At 37.9% G+C, this 23,256-nt stretch overlaps 1 protein-coding gene across 1 annotated transcript in view; it reads left to right on the top strand.

Annotated features, from left to right (window-relative positions):
- Window positions 1–23,256, top strand: part of LARS2 (leucyl-tRNA synthetase 2, mitochondrial) — an 84,776-nt gene that overhangs the window by 44,627 nt on the left and 16,893 nt on the right. The window contains exons 10-16 of the mRNA XM_039715139.1: window positions 462–566; window positions 3,253–3,368; window positions 4,307–4,590; window positions 8,096–8,194; window positions 11,012–11,149; window positions 19,257–19,360; window positions 20,525–20,707. Coding sequence (XP_039571073.1) covers window positions 462–566; window positions 3,253–3,368; window positions 4,307–4,590; window positions 8,096–8,194; window positions 11,012–11,149; window positions 19,257–19,360; window positions 20,525–20,707 — 1,029 coding nt within the window. The remainder of the gene's footprint in view (window positions 1–461; window positions 567–3,252; window positions 3,369–4,306; window positions 4,591–8,095; window positions 8,195–11,011; window positions 11,150–19,256; window positions 19,361–20,524; window positions 20,708–23,256) is intronic.

The following is a 23,256-nucleotide window of genomic DNA, read 5'->3' as shown; positions in this document are numbered from 1 at the left end:
CTTTGTAGTTCTTCTGTAAGAAATTAAATCATAAGGACATATGCTCCCCTGCAGTTTTATCTGATTTTGGTGGGATTTTGTAGCATTGTGTGCACTGTATGCTAGTACATAATTCAAGGCTTAATAAAACCAGTTTGTACAACTTTGCAGCAGCCTGTATTTTGATCAATGACTCAATTTTTTGTTATAATCCAAATCTTACTCTGTTTTTATAAAGGTGCTTGTTGTAAGTATATTTTCTAATCATGATAATTTATCAGTCTGACTTAGTGAGCATTTTAATACATCTGAGCTTTTTTGAAATGTGAATAGGTTTGTCACTTTCTTCTTTTTTAAAGAAAACTGTTATTTAAAATTCATATAAGTTTAAAATAAACTGCATTGTAATAGTAAGTGATGTTCTTAGCATATCTTCTGTTATATTTTACTTATTTTACTTATATCATTATATTTGTTTTCAGACTCCCTTACTTCAGTGACAGCTGTGAATTTGCTTACCAATCAGGAGATTCCTGTAGTCATCTCAGCAAAAACCAATTTTGATAATTATCTTGATACTAAAATAGGTATGTGACATTAGATATTTAAGTGGAGTAGTATGGTTTTCTGTTGCTGTGTTGGAGCACAGATACTGTTGTAGTAAATATTTGAACACAGAGGCTATCTCTTCTGGATTTTGGATTTCTGTTCTCCATTAGGGAAGAAGGAAGGGAAAAGGAGCTATGTGGAATCTATGTGGGTGAAGAGATTTACAGGATGATAATTTTAAATGGAAATATTATTACATTAGTTCATTTAATGAGCTAAGTTTGAGGATCTGCATGTCTTAAAAAAATTGGTTACCTGCAACATATGTGTTTGGCTGTCTCTCACCATCCTTAATCAAAACAGAACTGTACCATTTTTTGGCAAACACCCTAACTTTTGGCCTTTTTTGTGTGTCTTAAGTTTACATAAATTGTGTATATGCTTATAGAGAAATGCTTCAGATGGTAAATGTACAAAATTTCCAACTTTGACTTTTATCTAGTAATATTTGTTCTGAGGCCAGTAAAATAGTTCAGGATAGGTAATAATTGTTTTCAGGTAGTCTTGGGCAGTTATCTTAGATCCTTTATCTCTCAAGGTAGCATTCCCATAATTTAAGGCATCTGATTTAGAGTTGAGGATTGATTAGTGGAGGGGAAGGGTGTTGCTAGAGGATGCTGAATTGCCTGCAGTGAGCTTCTGTTCCCAAAGTTGTCCTATGAATCTGCCTGTCTTACTCCTTTCCTGGATATGGAACCTGGTCCCAAAACTGGGCAGCTAAGTACATCCTCTTAGATGACATGATTCTCCTAATAAATCAAAGTAGAAATTGTACTAAGTTTTAAAAACCATATCCATTTTAATCTGCACCTCCCCAGCTCTTTGTTTACTCTTGTGCTTTGCCATGGTCTCAGCTGCATTGAGAAGGCAATGTGCAGTGCCAGTCCTAATGGGAGATGGTTATGTCTTCTTCCCTTTTTCCAGTGCATTCCTTATCCCTTAACTCCTGCTGTTGCCTCCCTGATGCTGATCCTGTCCTGAGGCTGCTGCTTTCACTGCTGTCAATATTGCCATTTTTGCACAACTGGACTGAATTAAACCAGCTGACTGTGCAAAAATGTCTTGGATGACCCTCACAGGGCTGATGGAAATTACCCATTTGGGCTCTCTACCTTGCTTATAACATGCCCACATCTTACGCTTTAGATTTGAATCTGGTTTTGACAAAAAAAGTTTTTCCTCATATAGAAGAAGCCAAATGACTGAGATACCTAATCTTAATTTTCCTTAAAATCTTCCAGTTTGCTGGCACATACCTTGGCCTTATGTCTGCTGGAAACAGCCCAGCTCTTCATGGGAAGCTGGGGGTGCCAGCTGTTGAGCTTTGCCAGTGTACATTAATAGCATCATCTTTGCAAAAGGAAGCAGACCAAAAAGTGGGACCTGCTTTTTTCCACTTGTAGAGCATATTGTGAAGTCACCTGTTGCAGACTGCAGAGCTCTCTGACAAATTAAGATGCAAACATTGTTCTTGAAATGGCAAGAGTGTACATCTGCTGGGAAGATAAAATAGCAATTTTGTGTTTTTCTAGTTAAGGGGTTACTTGTCACAGGGGAGTTTTATTTGATTTTCTTTAGTCATCTGCTTCCAAACTTCCACATATTGGCAGAGTTAAAGTATAGCTGGCATTTCACTGCCTGAACTAAGACAATTGTTAAGCTGGTTTAGTTAATAATCCCAATGTGGTCAACAAATATTTTGAGAACTTTGTGTGTAGTTTTCACCAACTTAATGCTGGCATTGTCTTGTTAGAATAAGTTTCTTTGCATTTTAAAGATGACAGTAATTGCAAGATGGTTCAAATTATTAATTAAACTACTGAGGGAGAAAAATATGCAGAAAGATGTATCTCTGTGTAAATAATAAATCTGTTAGTATCTTAATATTGTTTGAGAATACATGTGATAATAAAGCAAGCTAAGAAATTTCTGAAGTCACTGTGAAACCCTCCAGAGCAGAATTAAAATGCATGACTGTCCCAAATAATAAAATGCAGAGGGAAGGAGAGCTTTGGGAACCTTAAATAGTGTGAGTTGTGTAACTCATCTGAATAGCTGTAGGAAGTGTTCTCACTAGTTATAGTCTGAATAGCAAACTGATGTTATTTTAATAGTTTCCCTGAGTTTATAAACAAATCATGTCTTTCATAGTAAGTTAAAGGAATAGTAATGTTTGAGACTGTTGCGTTATGGTGAAACTAGATGACTTCTAATTCTAATAATATTCTATTATTTCATAATTCTATGAAATTAGAGATAAATCAATATTGAAACAGGAAGACTCTGCTCTTTGTTGAGCCTTTGATTATCATATTAGCAAATAGAATTAAAATTCCTATTGTTTAAATATGTTATATTTAGATAATGTGGTTATATTGAAAATTCTATAATTCTATCCAAATTTTATGGCTTTATTTTTAGTTTTTTCAAAACCATAAAATGTTCAAACGTTTCTGAAAGAAGGACAGGACATTGATGAATGTTTGAATTACAGAGGAACTGAGAAATTACTGAGTTGCGATTATTTCTGTTTGAATTTCACTGCTTAAAGAATACAAAAACATTTTTACTGTTCTTAAACCATTTTCTTTAACTCTTTTGGGACAATGTAAGTCATTATAAAGAGAGTGCCACAGAAATGAAATGGTTTTTCATCCCTTCTAGGAATTCCTAGTACTAGTGCAGAAGATGCTGCAGTAGCTAAGAATCTGGGCATTTCTTTCACTGAAGTCATTGAGACATTGCCAGATGGTTTGGAGAAGGTCATTAATTCTGCAGAGGTAGGTATACAAGTATGGATTTCTTTCCAGCTTACAGTAACAATGCAAACTAAATCTCTTTTCTCAAGAATGCCAAATACTTTGTATGATTAAACAGATTTTTTTGTTTGTTTTTTTTAAATCAAGCCAAGCTTATTCTACCAAATTTCTGGGAGTAATTTAATGATGAGATATGTTGGCCCTGCTGTATCAATAAAATAACCTTTTTCCTTTTGTACAGGAGAGGAAGGTTGAACTTTCCTCTGTATTGGTTTCAGTTCTATAATGGAAACTGAACAATTTAACCTATGTTAAAAGTTGACTCTTATTTCATAACCTCGATAGAATTTTAACCTAAACATGAACATACTAATCCTTCTTTCACAAATTCATTGAAATGTGGCTTCAGCCTTTGTGGTATCATGGATGCCTCAAGAGACATAGGAATCTTATCTTGAGATATAGCTCTTGAAAATATGTGTTTTAATAGCAGACACTTTAATTCCCAGGTAGGGTCTAAGTGGTTAAAATGGTTATGAAAGCAAGAATAGAAAAACCTGAAATGAGCACAGGAGAAGGAAAGCAGTTTTCATTTGCATTTCCTCAGTCTCTACCTTATGTTTGTGATAGAATTCTGAAAGTTTTGGCATAAGGCAACTAGTAAAGATATCAGCTGTAAATGCAAATATCTACCAATAATGGCTGAAGGGGTCTACAAGACTCAGCCTTCTTCTGTTCAGATCATCAAGAAGATAATCCTTTAAGCAAGAAGGTTCAAATGAGCAGCTGGTATGTGAATAGTCTCTTGGATAGCAGGATGTTAACCAGTGGTAAGAGAGAAATTATGATTTTATTTGACTCTCAGAAAACTGACTGGTTTTGTTTGTTCTTTCACTGACAGCAACTATAATTTTTTCTTTCTTTTTCCACGTCTCATTTTTTGTTTCTCTTTCAATCAGATCACCGGCATGACTCGGCAGGAGGCTTTAAAAGCTATTACTCAGCAGGCCAAAAATAAAAGAATAGGTGGAGACCTAACAAGTGACAAATTGAGGGACTGGTTAATATCGCGACAGCGCTACTGGGGAACGCCCATTCCGATCATTCACTGCCAGGCATGTGGCGCTGTCCCCGTGCCCTACGAGCACCTACCTGTGGTGCTGCCCAACGTGACCACCTTCACAGGAAAGGGAGCCTCACCTTTGGAAAGCGTCCCAGAATGGGTGAACTGTTCCTGTCCAAGGTAAGTCAGTGCTGTGTTTGGTGGGAGAGATCACTTTGCACCTGCCTGTTTCTTGTGCGCTCTCCCAAAGTGTTGGTGAGTGATTGCTCTGAGACAGGATACTACTCCAAAATAAGGTTCAGTTTGACCCAGGACAGGGATTTTTTTCTTATACACTCTGTAAAACTCCTTCTTTTTGCAACACTCAATGCCTACTGCTGTTTTTACATAAACAAGCTGTAACAAAACTCACTGGTTTTAAGTTAGAGGAAAGAAAAAAAGACAGAATAATTTTCTCTGTTTTCCATTTCTTAACAGTATTTATCACTTCATTTACTAGTCATTTTAATTATCTTTCATAAGTGTTCATATAAAGCTTATAATGATTACTGAATTGGTCATCTTGTTAAGGAAACTAACATTGTGTTTATTTTTTTGCAATAGTCAACAATAAAGTGTTCCCTCAGCTATAGAAATCTTTATCATGAGGCTGTACCTTACAGATAGGATTTAATTCAGATTTGAAAGTAAATGCATCCTGTCGTCACTGTATTCCTTATTGTTTGTAGTCCATCTGTTCAAGAAATAAAAAGTCTAAATGATGTAGTGAGAGATGTGTTGTAAAAATCAGTTGTGTAATCTTGAGGACTGCATAGATACTCTGTACACTGAAGTTTGCCTATAGTTCTGTGGGAGGAGCTGGTAGAACATAAAGTATCCCAAAGAAGTTTTTCATCAGCAGTGCAATGCATCACTGCTCCTAGCAGCCTGACCAAACTAACGGGAAGCATGTTGTCAGGCTGCCTGGTAGGGAAATCAGACATAAATTGCCCAGTGGCAATAGGGCTCTCACTGATAATTCAGCAGATTCATACCATCTACATTTTTTTCCTATTAGCAGTTCCATGGTTCTCTGGAAACATGTATTTTGAACTTTGTTGATAACATGTAATTTTTTGTAAAACAGACCTTCACTCCCATGTTTCTGCATAGAAAATTTCGTCCCAGATGTGCCTATTGAAAGTGCACATAACAGTGTATTTTAAAGTGTAGCCTTTGCAGTGAAGCCTTACAGAATAAGATCCACAGGTTTAGTGAAGCCCCCAGAAATGCCTTGGTCTACAATTCCTAATTTCAATTGAAAAATTTTCCTGTTGTGACTGAAAGTCACTGTGTGCACTCTTGTCTTGCCCCACAACCTTAGTTAAAAATTAATTTGTTGTTTACCTGACAATAACATACTTTTGATGTATAGCAAATCCTTATGGTTTCTGGATAGTTACTGTGGCTGCTTGGCATAGAAGTTAATCAAAGGCATTTGTTTAGTCAGAAATAAAGTCACACAGGATTAGTTTCTTAGCCTAAAGTGTAGTAGCTTGCTGAAATTAACTTTTTTAATTCTCATCTTTTTTTGTCTTCCTAATTTTCACCTATCTGACAGCTATCATCAGTATTGCTCATCCATGTCTGCTGCAGTTTCAAATCATTTGAGCTGTTACTTCTGTGTGCAGTCATCCTTGCTTTTCCTTGGTCCAAGGAGTGACATCATTCCTTCCTTTAGTTCTTCTCTCCAGTAATAGGGTTTTATATTAGTTTCATTTAATATCTAGAATTAATAAGGAAAACCAGATGGAAAGCTACAAAAGTCTGAGCATTTGGGTGACAATAATGTTAACAATCATAAATGGGAGGAGATGCCCAAGTTATTCTGTTATACAAGTCCAGGTAATTGTGTTAGTCATCTGAAGATTGTCTAATGAGATTACTGTATTGTGCCTGTAATCACAATATTGATATAAATTGTATAAACTCTGAAAGATGCCCATGCTGTCTCTGTGTTGGTGAGCCATGTCCATTTAGAGCACAGAGGCATGAAGCAGATGTAATTATGGTTCAATGACTGTAAAGTATTCTTACTTTTGACAGAAAAGCCATTCTTTTACAATGGCCGAGTCTTTGTTTATGTGTACAATTTTTAAAAATTATTTTTCTATTCTAAAAAGCAGTTAGAACTAAAACTCGTTTATTACATTATTCTCATTGGAAGAAAAATTTGCATGTAGAGGAGGACCAGGTACAGAGACAGAATGAAGGAAAATGTTAAGTGGTGATGCTCTTGTAAACTTGCCTTGGCAAGCCAAGCTGAAGTATCAGACAGACAAGCAGAGATACATGTTGCAGCTCATTCATCAATACTGATCTGAGACTAAACATGCAGTTAGTAAATATGAAATAGCTAGTCTCTGTTCATTATGTGTACTTACTACTACTATATACATGCATTTAAACTGACATACAGTTATTAACTGTGTACATTTCTTACATATAAGCAGTGGCATTTATGTACAAGATTATGTCACAGATTGCAAAGTTTCATTGACTTTAGAATAATCCCATTGTTTTAACAGTAAGAGTTTTAAGAGGGATCATTTACAACAAATGGAAGTTTATTAAATGTGATTATTGGCCCCTACAAACAACGAATATTCAAGGAGAAATTAACAGAAAGTAACCTGAGCTCCTAAAATCTATTTTGAAACTGTTCCTTAGGGCTGCCAATATAATTATGAGCAAAAATCAATTTGCTGTAATCACAAATTAAAATTGTGCTACAAGGTCTAGAAGAGATTTGATCTCAGTGAAAGCTGAAATTAAACTAAGTTAATTTTTTCTAGAGATAATAAATGGAATCTGCAAAGACCATTTTGTACAGACAATCAGTGAGAGGCAACCACCTGACCTTTCTGCTAAATCTGCTGGTACCTAACGAGTGTGATCTATATTCAGTACCCATTAACTTCATGGCAAAGTAGGCTTGTCTGTGCTTTGTAGCTTTTAAAATGACAATTCTAAAAAATTCCAAGATTGAGAGGGCTGTCCAGTGCAGTGCCATCTTGTGCTGTTGCTGGATGTGATGGCTGCTCAGGCTTCTTTTCGGCTTGCTTTTGCTGTGTTTTGGGAGGGAGAGGGAAGAAGTCAGTCCTGTTACTGTTGTTGCACTTTTTCTGAACATGTCACTCTTCAGGCTGCTCAGTTTTCAATCTAAATATCTTTATGACCACTCTGTCCATGTTTGTTTGGGTTTTTTTCCAACCTTGTCACTTACCTAAAGAAAGCCTTTCTCCTCTCTTGCTCAGGTGCAAGGCAGCAGCACGGCGAGAAGTCGCTATATTCAGTACCCATTAACTTTATGGCAAAGTAGGCTTGTCTGTGCTTTGTAGCTTTTAAAATGGCAATTCTAAAAAATTCCAAGATTGAGAGGGCTGTCCAGTGCAGTGCCGTCTTGTGCTGTTGCTGGATCTGATGGCTGCTCAGGCTTCTTTTCGGCTTGCTTTTGCTGTGTTTTGGGAGGGAGAGGGAAGAAGTCAGTCCTGTTACTGTTGTTGCACTTTTTCTGAACATGTCACTCTTCAGGCTGCTCAGTTTTCAATCTAAATATCTTTATGACCACTCTGTCCATATTTGTTTGGGTTTTTTTCCAAGCTTGTCACTTATCTAAAGAAAGCTTTTCTCCTCTCTTGCTCAGGTGCAAGGCAGCAGCACGGCGAGAAGTCGATACCATGGATACATTTGTTGATTCTGCTTGGTACTACCTGAGGTACACTGACCCTCACAACACCGACAGGTGAGGGCTGCAGGCACAGCGCCACTGGGGGCAAGCCTGCTACACAGAACACAAGGGAACAAAAAGACCACACACTCAGCTGCTTCCAGCTCCTAGCTGCAGTCTACTGGCAGGGTAAATCCCTGTGTTGCCCTCATTATGTGCCTGCCCTTTGGGCCTGAGCACAGCACAGGGTTGGTGGTGTGCTTTAACCCCAGCTGGCATTTAAGTACCACACGGCTGCTTGCTCACACCCTGTGGGCTGGGGAGGATAGTTAGGAGGAGAAAAAAAAAAGTAAAAATCATGGCTTGAAAAGAACAGTTTAATAACTGAAACGAAGTATAATAATAATTATAATAAAAAGGGGAGGGAGAAAGAGAAAACTCATGAAAAATAAGTGATGCACTATATAATTGCTCACCATCTGCTGACTGCTGCCCAGCTCATCCCTTAGCAGAGATTGGCATCTCCCAGCCAGCTCCCCAGGTTTATCTACTGGGCATGACACTCCATGGTATGGAATATCCCTTTGGCCAGTCTGGGTCAGCCTTCCTGGCCTTGCTTCCTCCCAGCTTCTTTGTACACGTGCTCTCTGGCAGAGCATGAGAGACCAAGAAGTCCTTGATTTACGGTACACACTGCTCAGCAGCAACCAGAACATCTGTGTGTTATCAACGTTATTCTCATACTGAATTCAAAGCACAGCACTGTACCAGCTATTCAGAAGAAGAAGAAGTCTGTCGCAGCCAAAAGCAGGACAATATATGGAGCTGGTCTAAAAATGTGGTCTTTGATTGCTCCTATGTCAGGAGATCTAGAAGAGCAGGATGTGTAAGCACAACTGTGTAAGCACAGGAGCTGCAGGGCAAGGGCAGAAATTTGCATGAATGGGAATTATGGGGAAGGGCACAGAGAAAATGTTCAGCTGAGGAGCTGAAGTCCTTAGTGGGGGGTGCCATCAGGAATGACAGCCTGCCATGGTAAATTGCTTGGCCTGTACCCTCCCTGGCAATGCACTGAGTAGTCCAGTGTGTGGACAGGCAGTGCTGATCCACTGGTAAGAAGAGGAATAGTCCAGTGAAACATCCAGCTGCCAAACCTGGAACCTTCTCTTCTCTCCTTTTAAATTCTGGTGACTCTTGCCATTCTTGACTCTTGCCATTTCCTTGTGTGCAGACCTCAAGTGAAAAGGCATCACAGCAATGCCCTGCTGTGTCAGCACTTCCACTACTGCATAATTAATGAAAGGAGATTTTTCATGTGCTGTGGACTAGTGTCTGCAGCATGGAGAGTGTGGGAAGACAGATGTAGTTATTTAGCTGTTTTTCAGCTTCATAGTCTGGCTGTAGTAGCGCTGCTTGATAGCACCCTTTTTTTCCAAAGAAGAATGAGTGCAACATCCCTACTCTGCAGTCTGAGGAAGACAGGAAGAATCACATTTTAAAACATTGGTACCACATGATGGGCTGTTTGGGCAAGTATTTGTTTATTTATTATGCAGAGCAGTGACTGGGAACATACTACATATACTCAGTGACTTAGTATTTCTGGGCTGATAATTTCTTTTTGTATTGGCAGCACTAGTTTGGTTAAACTAGAGAAAAATCTTCTGTGAACTCTTTTATTTCATGCCAGTTTTAATTATTTTCTAGTGATAGCATGAATATATTACTGCTATTACTGAGTTAGGCAGATTGCTTCCTCTCCATTACAGTTTGAAGTATTTTTTGTGTGTGGGCAAGAGGGACTTTTCCAGAAGCTGAAGAATAAATAGTCAGCTGTAACATCTAACTGTCAAAGTAACAGCTTAGTGTAGTCTAATCTGTTTTACACTCAAATGAGAACATTTATATGGACTTGTGCACTAAATTGCTGCCTGCATTTGATTTATTTAGTTAGTTCTTTTAACTAAGCTGTGCATATGTAAACCCTTCATTTCCATAAACCATATTTCACTGGTCTACAGTTCAGGAGAATTACTCTGTTGATTCTGGTACCATATGAACAAGTTAGGTTTGATGTATTCCACCAAAGACATGATCCCAGATCCATTATTTGCTTCTGGGCTCATCTGTGAGGAAGGAAGTGTCACTGTAACAAAAATTACAGATGGAATAATCAGACAGACAAAATAAATAAATTTGTTAGAGCAGGGGCTTGAAGCCTACATTAGAGAAAAACTTTTGTACAAATTGTATTTTGTGGGTCCACTACGGAAGACGTGGAAATAGGGAATGAAGCAGTAAGCAATGCTGGGAAACCATTTAGGTGACCTCCAACGATATGCAAATATGCTGTAAATAGCAAATTTACTGTCACTTCATCCAGCATACTTCACTTGGAGTGCTGTGACCCATCTCACTCTACAGAGGGTTCTGCAGCCTTGAACTACATCATTGCCCCCTAATGGCAACAATGCAAACCGTCAATTTGAAAAACTGGTTTTAAGTGGTCATGTCTTTTGTCTTTCATTCTAATATATTTGTATATAAAGCTTGATAAATACTAAAAAATTTAAAGCCAGCCACAGGGTATTTACAAAAAATCATTTAAAGAGCAGTCAAGCATTTTCATTGCTTTCTCAGGTAATTGCTTGCCTGAAATATAGGAGAATAATCTTTTTGTGGATCTACATCTCAGCGGAAATTAAATTTTTGTCTATAATAAGCATTTTATGTCTTAAAAAAATAAAAATATCTGATAGCAAACTGAAAGTTTTATTACACATGTATTGCTCAGAGTAAACAGTGTTGCCCAGTTAAGGATGATGAGCTACTTGAGTAGTGCTGATCTTTCTTTTTAACACTGGATTTTTTCCTATAATTGTGTTTTCTCAGGCCCTTTAATAGTGACTTAGCAGACTACTGGATGCCTGTGGATTTGTACATCGGAGGAAAGGAACATGCAGTTATGCACTTATTCTATGCAAGGTTCTTCAGCCATTTTTGCCATGATCTAAAGATGACTAAACACAAGTAAGCTTTATATATATTTCTATTAAAATCTTTCATATTTCATTTGACTCACAAGAGTATTAGTGGAAATTGTTGTGACAGTGGAACATTACATTGAATAAGCCTGAATTTTCCTGCTTTGTCAGTACTTGGTTTCTCACAGTGAATTGCACTTCCTGTATGTGTTCATACAAAGGTTTTTATTGCATGAGTATTAACTGGCTCAGAGCGAGTGATAAAGAGCTGCTGTAGATTTCCAGCCTGCAAAAGCATGCACAAATGAGTAACTTCAGGCATTCTGTATAGTGCTATTATTTCAAATTAGGTAACTTCCTACCAGTAATAGCATTAATTTCAGTGGAACCATGCATATGTAAAAAACAAAGCACTCTTATAAGTCACTGTATAATTGGAGCTGAGCAGTACAAAACACTTCTTGATAGGCAAAAGCAATATATTTATCTCATGTCAATTTATTTTTTATTTAATTAATTTTATATAATTACTTTTAATTCTTCTTGTTGATGCTGCTGCTATAGCCTAATTCACTGTTCTCTGTTTTGGTTAGAGGTAAAGTGTGATGGAAGAAGGTGAGTCATATGTTGTTCTGTTCTTTGTCCTCTTAGATAGGTTCTGAGCTTGACATCCCCATTTCCACTGAAATTCAGCTCTTTTCTACCCTAAAATGCCATCCTCAGCTTGAAGAATACTAGTGGCAGAACAATGAAATTCTGGTCCATGCTCTGTTCTGTTCTCCCATCAACAGAGATGACTGAATAGATTGAGTCAAAATGAGTGGCCCCATGAGAAGAACTGCTCAGTGATTTCTCAGCCACAACTCCTATAAATAAATTCATTCCTTACAAGTATTCCCTCTAAAACCTTGATGTTAAAGAGGAGTCTAAATATATATATCACTAAACTCACTCAAATACTGTCGTTTTGCTACAAAACTGGAATTTAAGTAGTTGTGTGCCAGAAAAAGATGGACAAGTTGCTGCAGCTAGCAGAATGTTTCCCAAGGTATTTCTTATTTTTGATGAAAATAGGCAATGTGTTTTAATAACTCATTCTTGGCTGTGCAATAGTTTGCTTGAAATATTGGATGTAGATGATTTGTGTACCTGTTTCACTCTTGTCTGCAGCGTTTGTAGCTGCAGCAGGAAGGCTGTTTCTTCTCTCTGAGTGGACCTTTCAAAGCAGACCCTTCCTCTCAGAGGTGCTATGCCTTCAAGCAGAGAATTTTAAAGCTTTCCCTTGCAAGCAATTTTAGGCTTATTAATTTCGCAAAAGATTTTACAATCCTATCCCATCAGCCATCTAGTGGAGCTGTAACACACAGCAGCAAAATGTTCTTTTACCAGTCAAATTCTTCAGCCTTCCAAAATAACATTAACCACATTAGTGGCTGAAGTGTTATCAAAATAAAGTGAGATCACAGGGCAGGGGAGATTTTCTTGCAAAGTGAGTGGTGTGCTAGAAAAAAAGGCATGGAAAGAGGCCAGCTGGAAATGGGACCTCCTGTGTGACTTTAAGAAGACCAAAATAAGTGCAAGGAAAGTAAGGAGGGGCTACCCCTGGAGGAATGTAGAAGCCTTTAGTGGATAGGCAATATGGATTATGGAAAGGTCGTAGCTCATCAGATATTGAAGCTGGTGAAGAATGTGAAGGTAGTAAGAAGAGCTTCTGGACATACATTGAAAAGAGCAGCAAGGAAGACATTGGCCTGATGCAAAATCCAACAAAGAGCCTAAGTAGAAAGAAAAGTCTTTGCCTTGGCCTTTGCTGTCAAGGTCTGTGCTTAGTAGGAAAGTTTGAAGGCAAGAGATACTGCCCATTGTAGAGTAGGATTGAGTTAGGGTTCGCTTAAGTGAATCAGACACATACAAGTTCCAGGCATGAAAGGCAAGGTGACTGGAGCAGCCACCAAGGATTTACCAAGAAGAAATTTTGCCCAACTTAATCTGCTTTTCTTCTGTGGTGAGGTGATTCCATCTGTGGATGAGGAGAGAGCTGTGCATATCTTTTACCATGACTTCAACAGAACATTGGGGGCTGTGCCATCTGTGTGGGGAGGATTACAACAGAGAAGGGCTTAGGAGTCCTGATGAACAGCAAGTTAGAGGCAGGTCAGCAGCTGGCATGACAATATACTCTGCTAGCAAAACCATGTCCAGCTTTGGTTATCTCTGCTCATCATTCAGGAAAAACTGGAATACTGTGTCTAGTTTTGAGGCCCTCACCCCAGTGTGAGGAACTGAAGAGGGTCTAGAGGAGGAGCACCACCACAGTCAGGGTTGGAGCATAGGACACACAAGAAGAGGCTAAGGGAGTTGAGTGTGTTCCCCATGGAGAAGAGAATGTTAAGGAGGGAATGTAATTGCTATCTTCTACTACTTAAAGGAGGTTTTTTAGAGAAGGTAGAGCCAGACTCTTCTCAGAGATGTACAGAGAAGGGAAAGGAGTAACAGTCACAGATTGCAGCAAGGTTCAGCTGGACAGAAGGAATACAGTTTTGGCAGGGGAGGTGATGAGACTGGAACCATTTGACTTGAGACATTGTGGCATCTCCATCATCACATATTTTCATAATGCAGTTGGACAGGGCCCAGAACAACCTGAAGTTAGGTCTGATATGAGAAAAGAGTTGCACCAAATGACTTGCAAAAGTCCTTCCAACCTGCATTATTCTAAGGAGTCTGTGATTCTGTACCTGCATTACATTGGAATGTGTTTTGTTCACACTCTGGTGTGACAGAGAGGTAGCACAAAAACTGTGTAGTGTAGCCTGGTCTAAATGTGGTAAATTACAGAAGAAAACTCTACCTTCAGTGAAGAAAAATCCTTAAGAAGCACTGACTACGTCTAGTGACAATGGCAGAAGAAAACAGAAGTTGTTTTCTGCAGAAGCAGTTTGCAAGATTGTGGAGAATTCCTTTGGCATTGTATACAATCTCAAGAACTGTTGCACATGTGAAGTTGTGTTAGAGCTTTGCCCTGAGGGCTGGGTGTATGAAATGCTTAGGCGTGTGCTTAGGCATGTGCTCAGACTGCAAGATGACTGTAACAAATTCATCATCATGCACAAAATTGTTCAATTGCTTTAGCTCTATGCAAGGTAAAGCATTTGGTGCTTTGAAGCCATTAAGTCAAATGAGGATTTTGGTTTCTTATGGAAATCATAACTCCTTTATAAATATTACCATGTATTTTAAATGTTTTAGTGTTAATCAGAAGCCACTTTTGCTCAGTCTTCTGTTTGAACTGCTCAAGGCTGGTCTGAAAGATTTGAAAAGTGTAATTAGAAACAACAGGCTTATTGTTAGGAAGCTCAAAGTCATGATGTCAGAACCTACAGATCTGAGGGAAAACACTAAAATGTTAAAAAACACTGCCCTCTTGTGCATTTTCAATCTCTCTCTAGTAGCTTAGGTCTTTTTCACTGATTAAATAAATAAAACTGTTATATCTCAGTTAACAAGAGCTTCCACATTTAAAGTGTCATCTAGCGTCCTTAAAAATTTTTATTATTCCCCTACTTGTCTGTAGTAGTTTTTCATTTTTATATGTTTTCTTTATGGAAATTTTCATTGTTTAACTCTATCCTGTGATGTTCAAATCCATTGAAATACTTCTGGGTAGTCTTTAATTATGGGTAGTCTTTAACTGGTTATTTATATAGTAATGTGGTTGAAAACAGAAATTAAAATTCCTGTAGTTTGGATTTTCAAAGCAATCTTTCCAAATATGATGTAATGATTATTACAGAAATATTACAGGCAACATGTATGAAATAGGCATTTACAGACACACATACCTGCAGTGAAAATGTAGTGTTTAAATGTAGACATTTAGAATTAGAATTTAGAATTGTAAAGGTGTCAGTATAGCTTAAATATTCCCTCAAGATGAGGCATGGTCTTTTATTTTTTAATGCATTGGACTGGAGACGGTGGGAAAGAAATGCTGCTCAATTTCTCAGTAATGACAAGGCAGAATAAGTGGTACCCTCTGGGTATTCATACATGTGATATCAGATTAAGCCCAAATTGATGTCAATTTGTTCTAGCAGTCTGGTCTGTAAAATGCATTGGTTCTATAAATAATTCACAAGGCAGCAAGCCCTCCCAGCTGTGACCGCTGCTGGGAGAGGGGCCAGGTAGGCAGCTGGGGCCAGAAAACTCCTCCTCTGTTCCAGCTTAATCCACCCTGGCAGGCGTGTGCTGACACTCTCCATTGCACCTGCTCAGCTGTGCAAGTACAAGTTACACAGAATTTGGTTCTGCCCTAGACTTCAGTAATCAGTTCTGTCTGATGAATAATTGGAAATGGAATCTAGCACATTCTCCCCGAAGAGTTACAAAGCAATAAAAAAATTTTATTGTTGCTGTTAAATCAGCAGATTTGACTCTTATAGAGGGCAAATCTGCTGAGTAAGAAGGCACTATTTTTCACATACCTGAGTTACAGAATAAAAGAAGATGTGTGTGTGACAGAAATAGCTTGTTCTGTGAAGGAACGATGCTTCAGCTTCTCTGCATTCATTTAGGACCTTATCTCTAGTGCTGATTTTAAGCCAAATTTCTCAGTTGTTAAATATGTGGAATCTTGAACATTCAGTATTGTTTTTTGTTGTTGGTGGTGGTGTTTTTTTTGTTTTGTTTTGGTTTGGTTTTTTTTTCCCTAAGATTATCGGTTTCCACATTCTTCAGTCACCTCCACAAGGCTGCAGAGCTGTATCTTACAGCAGGTTTCACAGACTCCTGGACTCAGCCAATAGTGACTGACCTGCTCTTGTCTTCACTCCAGGACACAGCAGTCAGGCTCCCTCAGCCTTTCTAAAGGTGCAGGGTACAAATACATGCAGTGAGCTCCCTTGCTAGGGCCATCCCTTCTTCTGAATTCACTGTTTTATCACTGTGGCAGGCTGCACAGAGTTCTTCCAGCCAGGTCATTTGTACTAGGATTGAAAATTCTGCTGCTCACCCTGAACAGAGCAAAGCAAAGAGCATGAGAACATGGCACTGAGCAGGAATTCCGGATCTGTCTGTCTGTCATGCTTGCCCTACCATCCATTGCATGGTCCTAGATTGGTCTCATAGAGATGAACCTGTATATGAACATTAGAGAAAGGAAAAGATGGATTACAGACTTCATGGCTAGCTGATCCTTCTCAGAGGTGTCAGGCACACTTTGCAGGTGGGATGTACAACATGATCAAAAGCTGTAATACGGGCAAGGTCTCAGTGCAGACACCCCAGCATGAGCACAAACAAACTTCACAGGCAGGTGAAAGCCTATCCCATTCCATTATACCTACAGTCTGAAACACAACCAAGCATTCAGAGGAACTCCAGACTCCTCCTCTGTGCCAGAAATGTCAGTGTGTCTGAAAATGGGTTAATTTCATTATTCTTGGTGTTTTGGATCAGGAGGTATTTATGATGCCCTGACCGGGTGCTGCAGTATTGAGGTCAGAAAGGCATCATCCCTGCTGTGCTTCAGCCCCTTGGCAGTTCCCTTACACAGCCAAGAAGTGCATCCCTGCCTTTGAAGGGGCTTGTTTGAGGTGTGCAGTTTTATTAACATGAATTCAGGTGTAACTCTGCATGTGAACATCAGAGGGAGCCACCAGAACATTGCCAAAATCACTGTGCATGCAGTGCAGGGCTCAGTTTGGTTCAGAGCCCTGTGTTTAGCAGATGGGCTCTGGCTTTCTCGTTTTGGGCATGCCTCCATACTCCTGCGGTCTCCCACTAGGGACACATGGTTGGGGTTTGTTTTCCCCATACTTGGTAATGTATTTTGTGTTGCATTTTTGTAGCCTCTGTCAGCATAAACAAAAATAAGAAATGCTTGTTCCTGCATTCAGTTTTTAGTAACTTGGCGTATGATCTGAGCTAAATCTTTGTCATTAAAAATAAGTGTTCCTTGAAAAATCACTTCCAGTGGAGAGTCCTATCTGATTTGGATGATCTGGCTACCTCATTAGCTTTACTTTAGATAGCAGGAAGTGTAGCTATATTTAATAACTGTTTGAGATCTTAAACAGACTGAAGTACTGAATGATAGGGAGGGAATTTTTTTTTCCTGTGGCGTTATGTCTCTAGTTTGCACAGACAGAAGAAATGTATCGTAACCTGATTTATCCTGAGGTGTTTTCCCACCATTGTTGTTGATAGGATAAGAAAGTTTTTGTTCCAAATTTTTACCTTCTAGTTCACTTGGATAATTTATAATAATCTTTTGTCATTTTAGATTATTTTTGCATCCTGTTTTTGAATTAGTTTTTCTTCATTTTACTCTAAATTTTTACTCTAAATTTGACTTCAGTTCTCATTCCCTTAAGTTCCTTTACTTCTAAACAACAAGATTTTTCATCAACCTCTGAAGTATCATCTACAAAATATTTATAGAGATGCTTGAGTTGCTCTTAGTTAACATTGTGATAAAACCAGGTAGCGTGGCAGAGACTCATACTTCTTTGTGACTGAGTGATACATCAATATGTGCCAGTACTTGCACAATATTTATAAGTATACAAAATATGCAAGGAAGGAAACTCATGTTCAAACTTGAGCATACTGAAGATAAAGTATGAAGCCTGTCACTTTCTTTCCCAGTTTATAGTTTTGTTTTCAAATATGTTCTTACTTCAGAGTCATCAAAAGTGTTTAAGGACTAGTACTTGGAATATACCTGCTTTTGTATGATAGAAACATGCCTAATGGTTCTATAATTAAATAATACTTTAATTGTTTCATTAAATTACTTCATTTTAAATTATGAGATAAATTGTCATGTAATTTATATTTCTTAATTATTTAAAATTCTATATTTACTCCTTAACAGTGAATCATGTTTTGGATTATGACTTTTTTGTACACATAATAAATAAAATGTGGAAGTCTGGTTTTGTTACTTCGTTTTAGATGGGTACACTCTGGCTTTTTAAAGAAAAGTTTATAGAAATAATGCGTCCTTTTTACATAAGTTTTTTTTATACACATTTGAGGTTTCATTAGGTAAAAACTGTAGAAAATTCAGATTGTTTAATGTTGCACACACATGTCAGCATTAGGAGGTGCAAGTCAGTATTAACCAGTGCTGATGATCATGTCCTCCAGAGTGATGGTCACTGATGTCCCTGTGCTGGAGGGTCCATGAGGAGGATTCCAGACTCTGTGCTTTCTGGGACTGGCTCCATGCCTCCTTCCCTGGCCCCTACTGTTCTTAAAACTGTGTTAAAACTGTTTCCTGTTCTACTGAGTGGGAACCAAAAGCTTTAGAGATTAATTTTGTTGCCTTTTTTTCAGTGAAAACAGTGACAGACATGTGACTGAATGCATTAGAAATGCAAGATCATTAAAGGAGGGGGCCGCAATAGTGTGTCAACCAGAGAAGTGTTTACTTAGAGTTTATTTCTTGCTGAGTGCACTACTGCCTTTCAAGGCTCTTTTTAGCCCTGTCATATATTAATTCCATGTGAGTTTACTCTCCCTGATGTAAATTTTTGCTAGAAAAGTAAGGTGCTAAAAAATTGATACACTGAGATATGAACTTTTCAGCATTGGCCTTTTTCTAGTACACTTTTTCATACAGCCAGGCCTTCCTGGCTAGTTCTGCAAAGGGCCAAGGCATGTGGGTGCTTATGTTAGAGAAACTGTCTTATCTGTTTATAGCAAGAAATGTGCAACAGCATTTTGATTTATTTCAAATTCTGTACTCCTCAGAGAGAAGCTAGAACTAAATATTTGTAAGACAATGAGGCCAGGTACTTGAATGCTTTCACGCAAGAGATTTAGCTTGAAGTTAGGGGAATTGTACTGTTGGCCAAGAAACTTCTGTGTGTTATCCATATGCTAATTTGAAAAGTGATGTTAGAATAACTTAGAAGTAAATTAGGGTACAAGAATGTGAGCAGAATGCATATAAATACTTGCCAGCCAACCACCATTAATCAATGCACAAAATACTCTAAGGTGACAACTATTTATGTATAGTCAATTTGAAATTCTTGTTTCGTTAAAAAATTGTGCCTGATTGGCTCAACACCTGAGGCTTACCATAAAGTATGCTTTTGACAGCTCTTTTCAACAGAGAAGTTTCTTTTTCCTTCCATCCGTAGGGAGCCTTTCCATAAGCTCTTGGTTCAAGGTCTTATCAAGAATCAGACATTCAGACTAACAACAACAGGCCAGTGTTTGAAGAGAGAGGAGGTTGATCTCACTGGTAAGAGAAACTGCATGGGAAAATCAGCATAGATGCATCCCTAAAGCCAGGGACTGCTTCAGTGCTGGGAAAATTTGGAAGAGAAAATGAAGCTAATATTTAAACTGGAGAGCAATTTCTGTGAGTTTTGGATTTCCACGTACTGCTGAGTACACAGAGATCCTACTAATACAGCAGCTTTTAATTGCATCCAAACATAGAAGCAGTGCTGTGGTATTATTTTGGCTCCAGTGTAGTCCAAAAGATCAAAAGTCAGTTTTGTTAAGACAGTGCTCAGCAGCCTGCTGAATGGAGCCAGTTAGTCCCAGCAAACAGGCAACCTACAAGAACATTACAGCAAAACTAACACAGGTGCAGGCGTATTCAGTAGATATGAGGAGTGTAAAACTTTAAGGAAACAGTGCTCATTCTCAAGTTCTTTGCAGAGCCTTCACTGCGTTAGCTGGACCAGTCATTCCTCTGGCACCTGTATTAACAAAAATGGTTTGGTTGTATTTGCCTCTCTTAAGCATTCCTCTCATACATCCTTGTTTTCACTGGATACAAACCCTGCAAGACAGTTAAAAATCAACCAACCAACCCCACCCTCTTAAGTTTTGCCACTTTCTGCTACCCCATTTTCTTCTAGAAAAGATGGGGGTTTTTTAGCAGAGGGTTTTACTCACTTGCACTTTTTTCAGTGTTGATGTCCCACTGTCTCTAAATTCATGCAAGAGAAAACACTCTTTTCAGGATAACTTACTGCAATTGGAACCTATAACTCTGGTATTTGCAAAAGCTAAGTACAGGTCAGAATTGTATCAAATCAATATACCTATCTAGGAAGTTTTAAATGTCATGGTTATAAAAAAGTTTACATATCAAGAGCTCTCAAGGCAGCACTTAGAATGCATGCCAGATACAGCTTCCAAATGGTAGGAGACTTTTTGTCATGATGTGGTGGAAACTTTAGGATATTACTGGTGTTAAAAACATTAACACAGGAGAAATTTGGGAAGGAAAAGAGTGTTTGGAATGGGTGGTATTCTTCTTTAAGCTATTTTGGAAAAATAAAACCAAAACGCTAGCAACAGTTGTTTCTTCTCATGCTCAGGGAACAAAATTAATTGCTGTTACAAGTGAGCAAAATTTGTTTCAGTAGTTTTTGTATGTCTTAATATTTAGGAAGTGAACCGGTTCACCTAAAAACTGGTGAGAAGCTCCAAGTTGCTTGGGAAAAAATGAGCAAATCTAAGTACAATGGAATAGACCCTGAGGAAATAGTGAAAGAGTATGGCATCGACACCCTGCGTCTTTACATTCTGTTTGCTGCTCCTCCAGAGCAAGACATTTTGTGGGATGCTAAAAGTAAGTCACATTATTTCTGTAGTTTGTTTTCTTGCGGATTTGTTTCTTTTTTCTCAAATAGTATATTTTAAACACAAAATTAATACAGTTCTTGATGTCCAAGTTTTGGAAAAATGAATCAAAAAAGTATCTTAAACAGGTTTTATTGTTTGTTTCCTTTAAAGGAGGGAGGGTCACAAAGCTGTCACTAAGAGGCAAACTTACAAGATTATTGCAAGCAGCTTATCTCTCATAAGCTAAAAGCACATAAGAAAACTACTTCTTAAGTTGTATTTTCTTCTGAAAACTTGGACCTCATTATCTTCTTTTAAATTAGCAGTAATTGGTTAACTGAAAATTATTTTTCTTTATAATCTGTTTTTTTCCTCATCATATCAGATCAGAGATACAACTTCACAATATTTTGCTATTTCTGTTTATTAACACATATGCAATGGCTTTTTTAAGATGGACTATGAAATAGTTCTCAGAAAGAATCTCATTAGAAGATAATCAGAGTTCCTAGTAATTGATATTTCTAGATACAACATTTTTATGAGCTTACTTTTTGAATAAGTTAAGAATTACTCTCCTGTGCACTTATTTACTCCTGTCATGCAATTCCTTATACTGACAGGTCTTAATTTCATCTACTGTGGTTCATACATTTTAATGTAGTCTTATACATTCATTTACATTTCACCTTCCTGTTGCATAAGGCTTTAATAAAACACTCCATTCCTGATCTCAAAAAGTGTACTTCTTCATTCTTTCACATGTTAAGTTCTTGCCACTTTGTTCAGCCTGCACTAAACTTTATTTCAGTTGTGTCTGTCATGCTTTATATTCATTTGTGTTTCTTTATATATTCTTGCACTACTGTATGTACTGGAGGAATGGGCTTTATGAGTTCTCAGCTGGCTTTCTGTCACCACCTAATCACAGCAATAGAGAGCTAGGCATTTGAAAAGGTCTTAAAAAAATGAGTCACTTAGAATCAAGCCTTAACAGCTGCATCCCAAACACTACACAGGTACACAGTTCCCTCTGAGGCAGCTAATTTGGTGATGCACACTCTTTTTGCTGTATTTTCTGATATTGAAGATGGAATAATTAAATTACTGTGAGGATGGTGTGTACCAAATCTTAGTTGCAAAGTATACGAGTTTGGTGATTAAACATTTTTGTAAGAAAGCTAATTACATGCAGTTATAATGCTAGCAAAAATGTATTGTGTCATTCAAGCCAACCTGTTTACCACTTGAGAAATACAAAGGAAGATTTTGGCATCATCTCATGTTAAAAGGATTGGAAAATGTGAACAGAAGGAGATTTTAGCTGCCTAAAGATATTTCCAGGGGAGAAGAAAATAGAAAGTTAGGTGAAAAGCATCTCTTTAATATCTTTGCACTTTGTTCTGAATTTTTTAATTATAACAACATTATGAATGTTTAAATGAAAGAAATTAAGCAGTTTGTGTTGGCTTTGACCTTGGGCTGGATGTCAGGTGCCCACCAAGCTGCTTTGTCTCTCCTTGCTTTTTAGTTGGATAGGGGGAAAAAACTACAACAAAAGGCTCGTGGGTTGAGGTAAGGGCAAGGAGATCACTCAGCATTTGCCATCATGGACAAAACAGACTCGACTGAGAAACTGATTTAATGTAATACCAATTAAAATTAGAGTAATGAGAAGTAAAACCAAAGTTATACCTTCCCTTCATCCCTCCCTTTTTCCTGTGCTCAACTGGGTCTGTCAGACATGGGGGAAGCTCCTAGAAGCTTCCCAGAGAAGTCATCCTTGTAGCCCCTCCCTACCAAAACTTTGCCATGCAAAGCCATTACAGGAATTTTTCTTTCAGAGAGTGTTAAATAGTGGTTCTCAGTTATCATGATCCTTCTCTCCTCTGGATGTAATAGCCTTTGGATGATTGCCCTTCAGAGTAGATTCCTTGTCCTTTCAGTGGAGGACATCAAGGCAGGGCTTACATCATTCTCTCCTGTGGTGTGAGCAGCCATGGAGTAGGAGTGATGCTGTTGCAGGGTCAAGGTCAACAGCTTCATAGTCTCCCCATCCCAAACTAAGCTGAGTCAAAAGAGAGTACCAAGGGGCAGAGCCTATACCCATTAGCACAATAGCATCTCTAGCAACCAAAGTATACATACTTGCTAAAATCAAATTTGAAAAGAAACTTCTCAGTTTGAAAAAATATGTGTATGTGTTTATATTCTGCCATGAGTTCAAAAAATGAGAGCACCTACAACTCCTTTGTGAAGTCATTTAAACAGATGAGCATTCTAGCATTGACATAATGTTGGGTTATTTTACAGATTTTAGTCTATGCTGTATTCTTGGTATATATATATATATATCTGTTTTAAAGTCATTACAGAAAAATACTGATTTTCCTAATTAAAGCAACTCAGCATTACTTGTAAAGACATTTTTAATTTTATTGATGTCTTTCATTTAAAATAGAGAGTTTGGGGTTTTTTTTAATGTTTAACTCCAATGTTCTGTTCCTGCTTTTCTTTAAAGTTTTGAATTCTTTACTTGCAACTGACATTTGTTTC

Source organism: Passer montanus, unplaced genomic scaffold (assembly GCF_014805655.1).
Source record: "Passer montanus isolate IOZ18808 unplaced genomic scaffold, ASM1480565v1 scaffold32, whole genome shotgun sequence".
NCBI lineage: Eukaryota > Metazoa > Chordata > Aves > Passeriformes > Passeridae > Passer > Passer montanus.
Note: the sequence above shows the minus strand (reverse complement) of the source record. Positions and strands in the feature narration are given on the sequence as shown.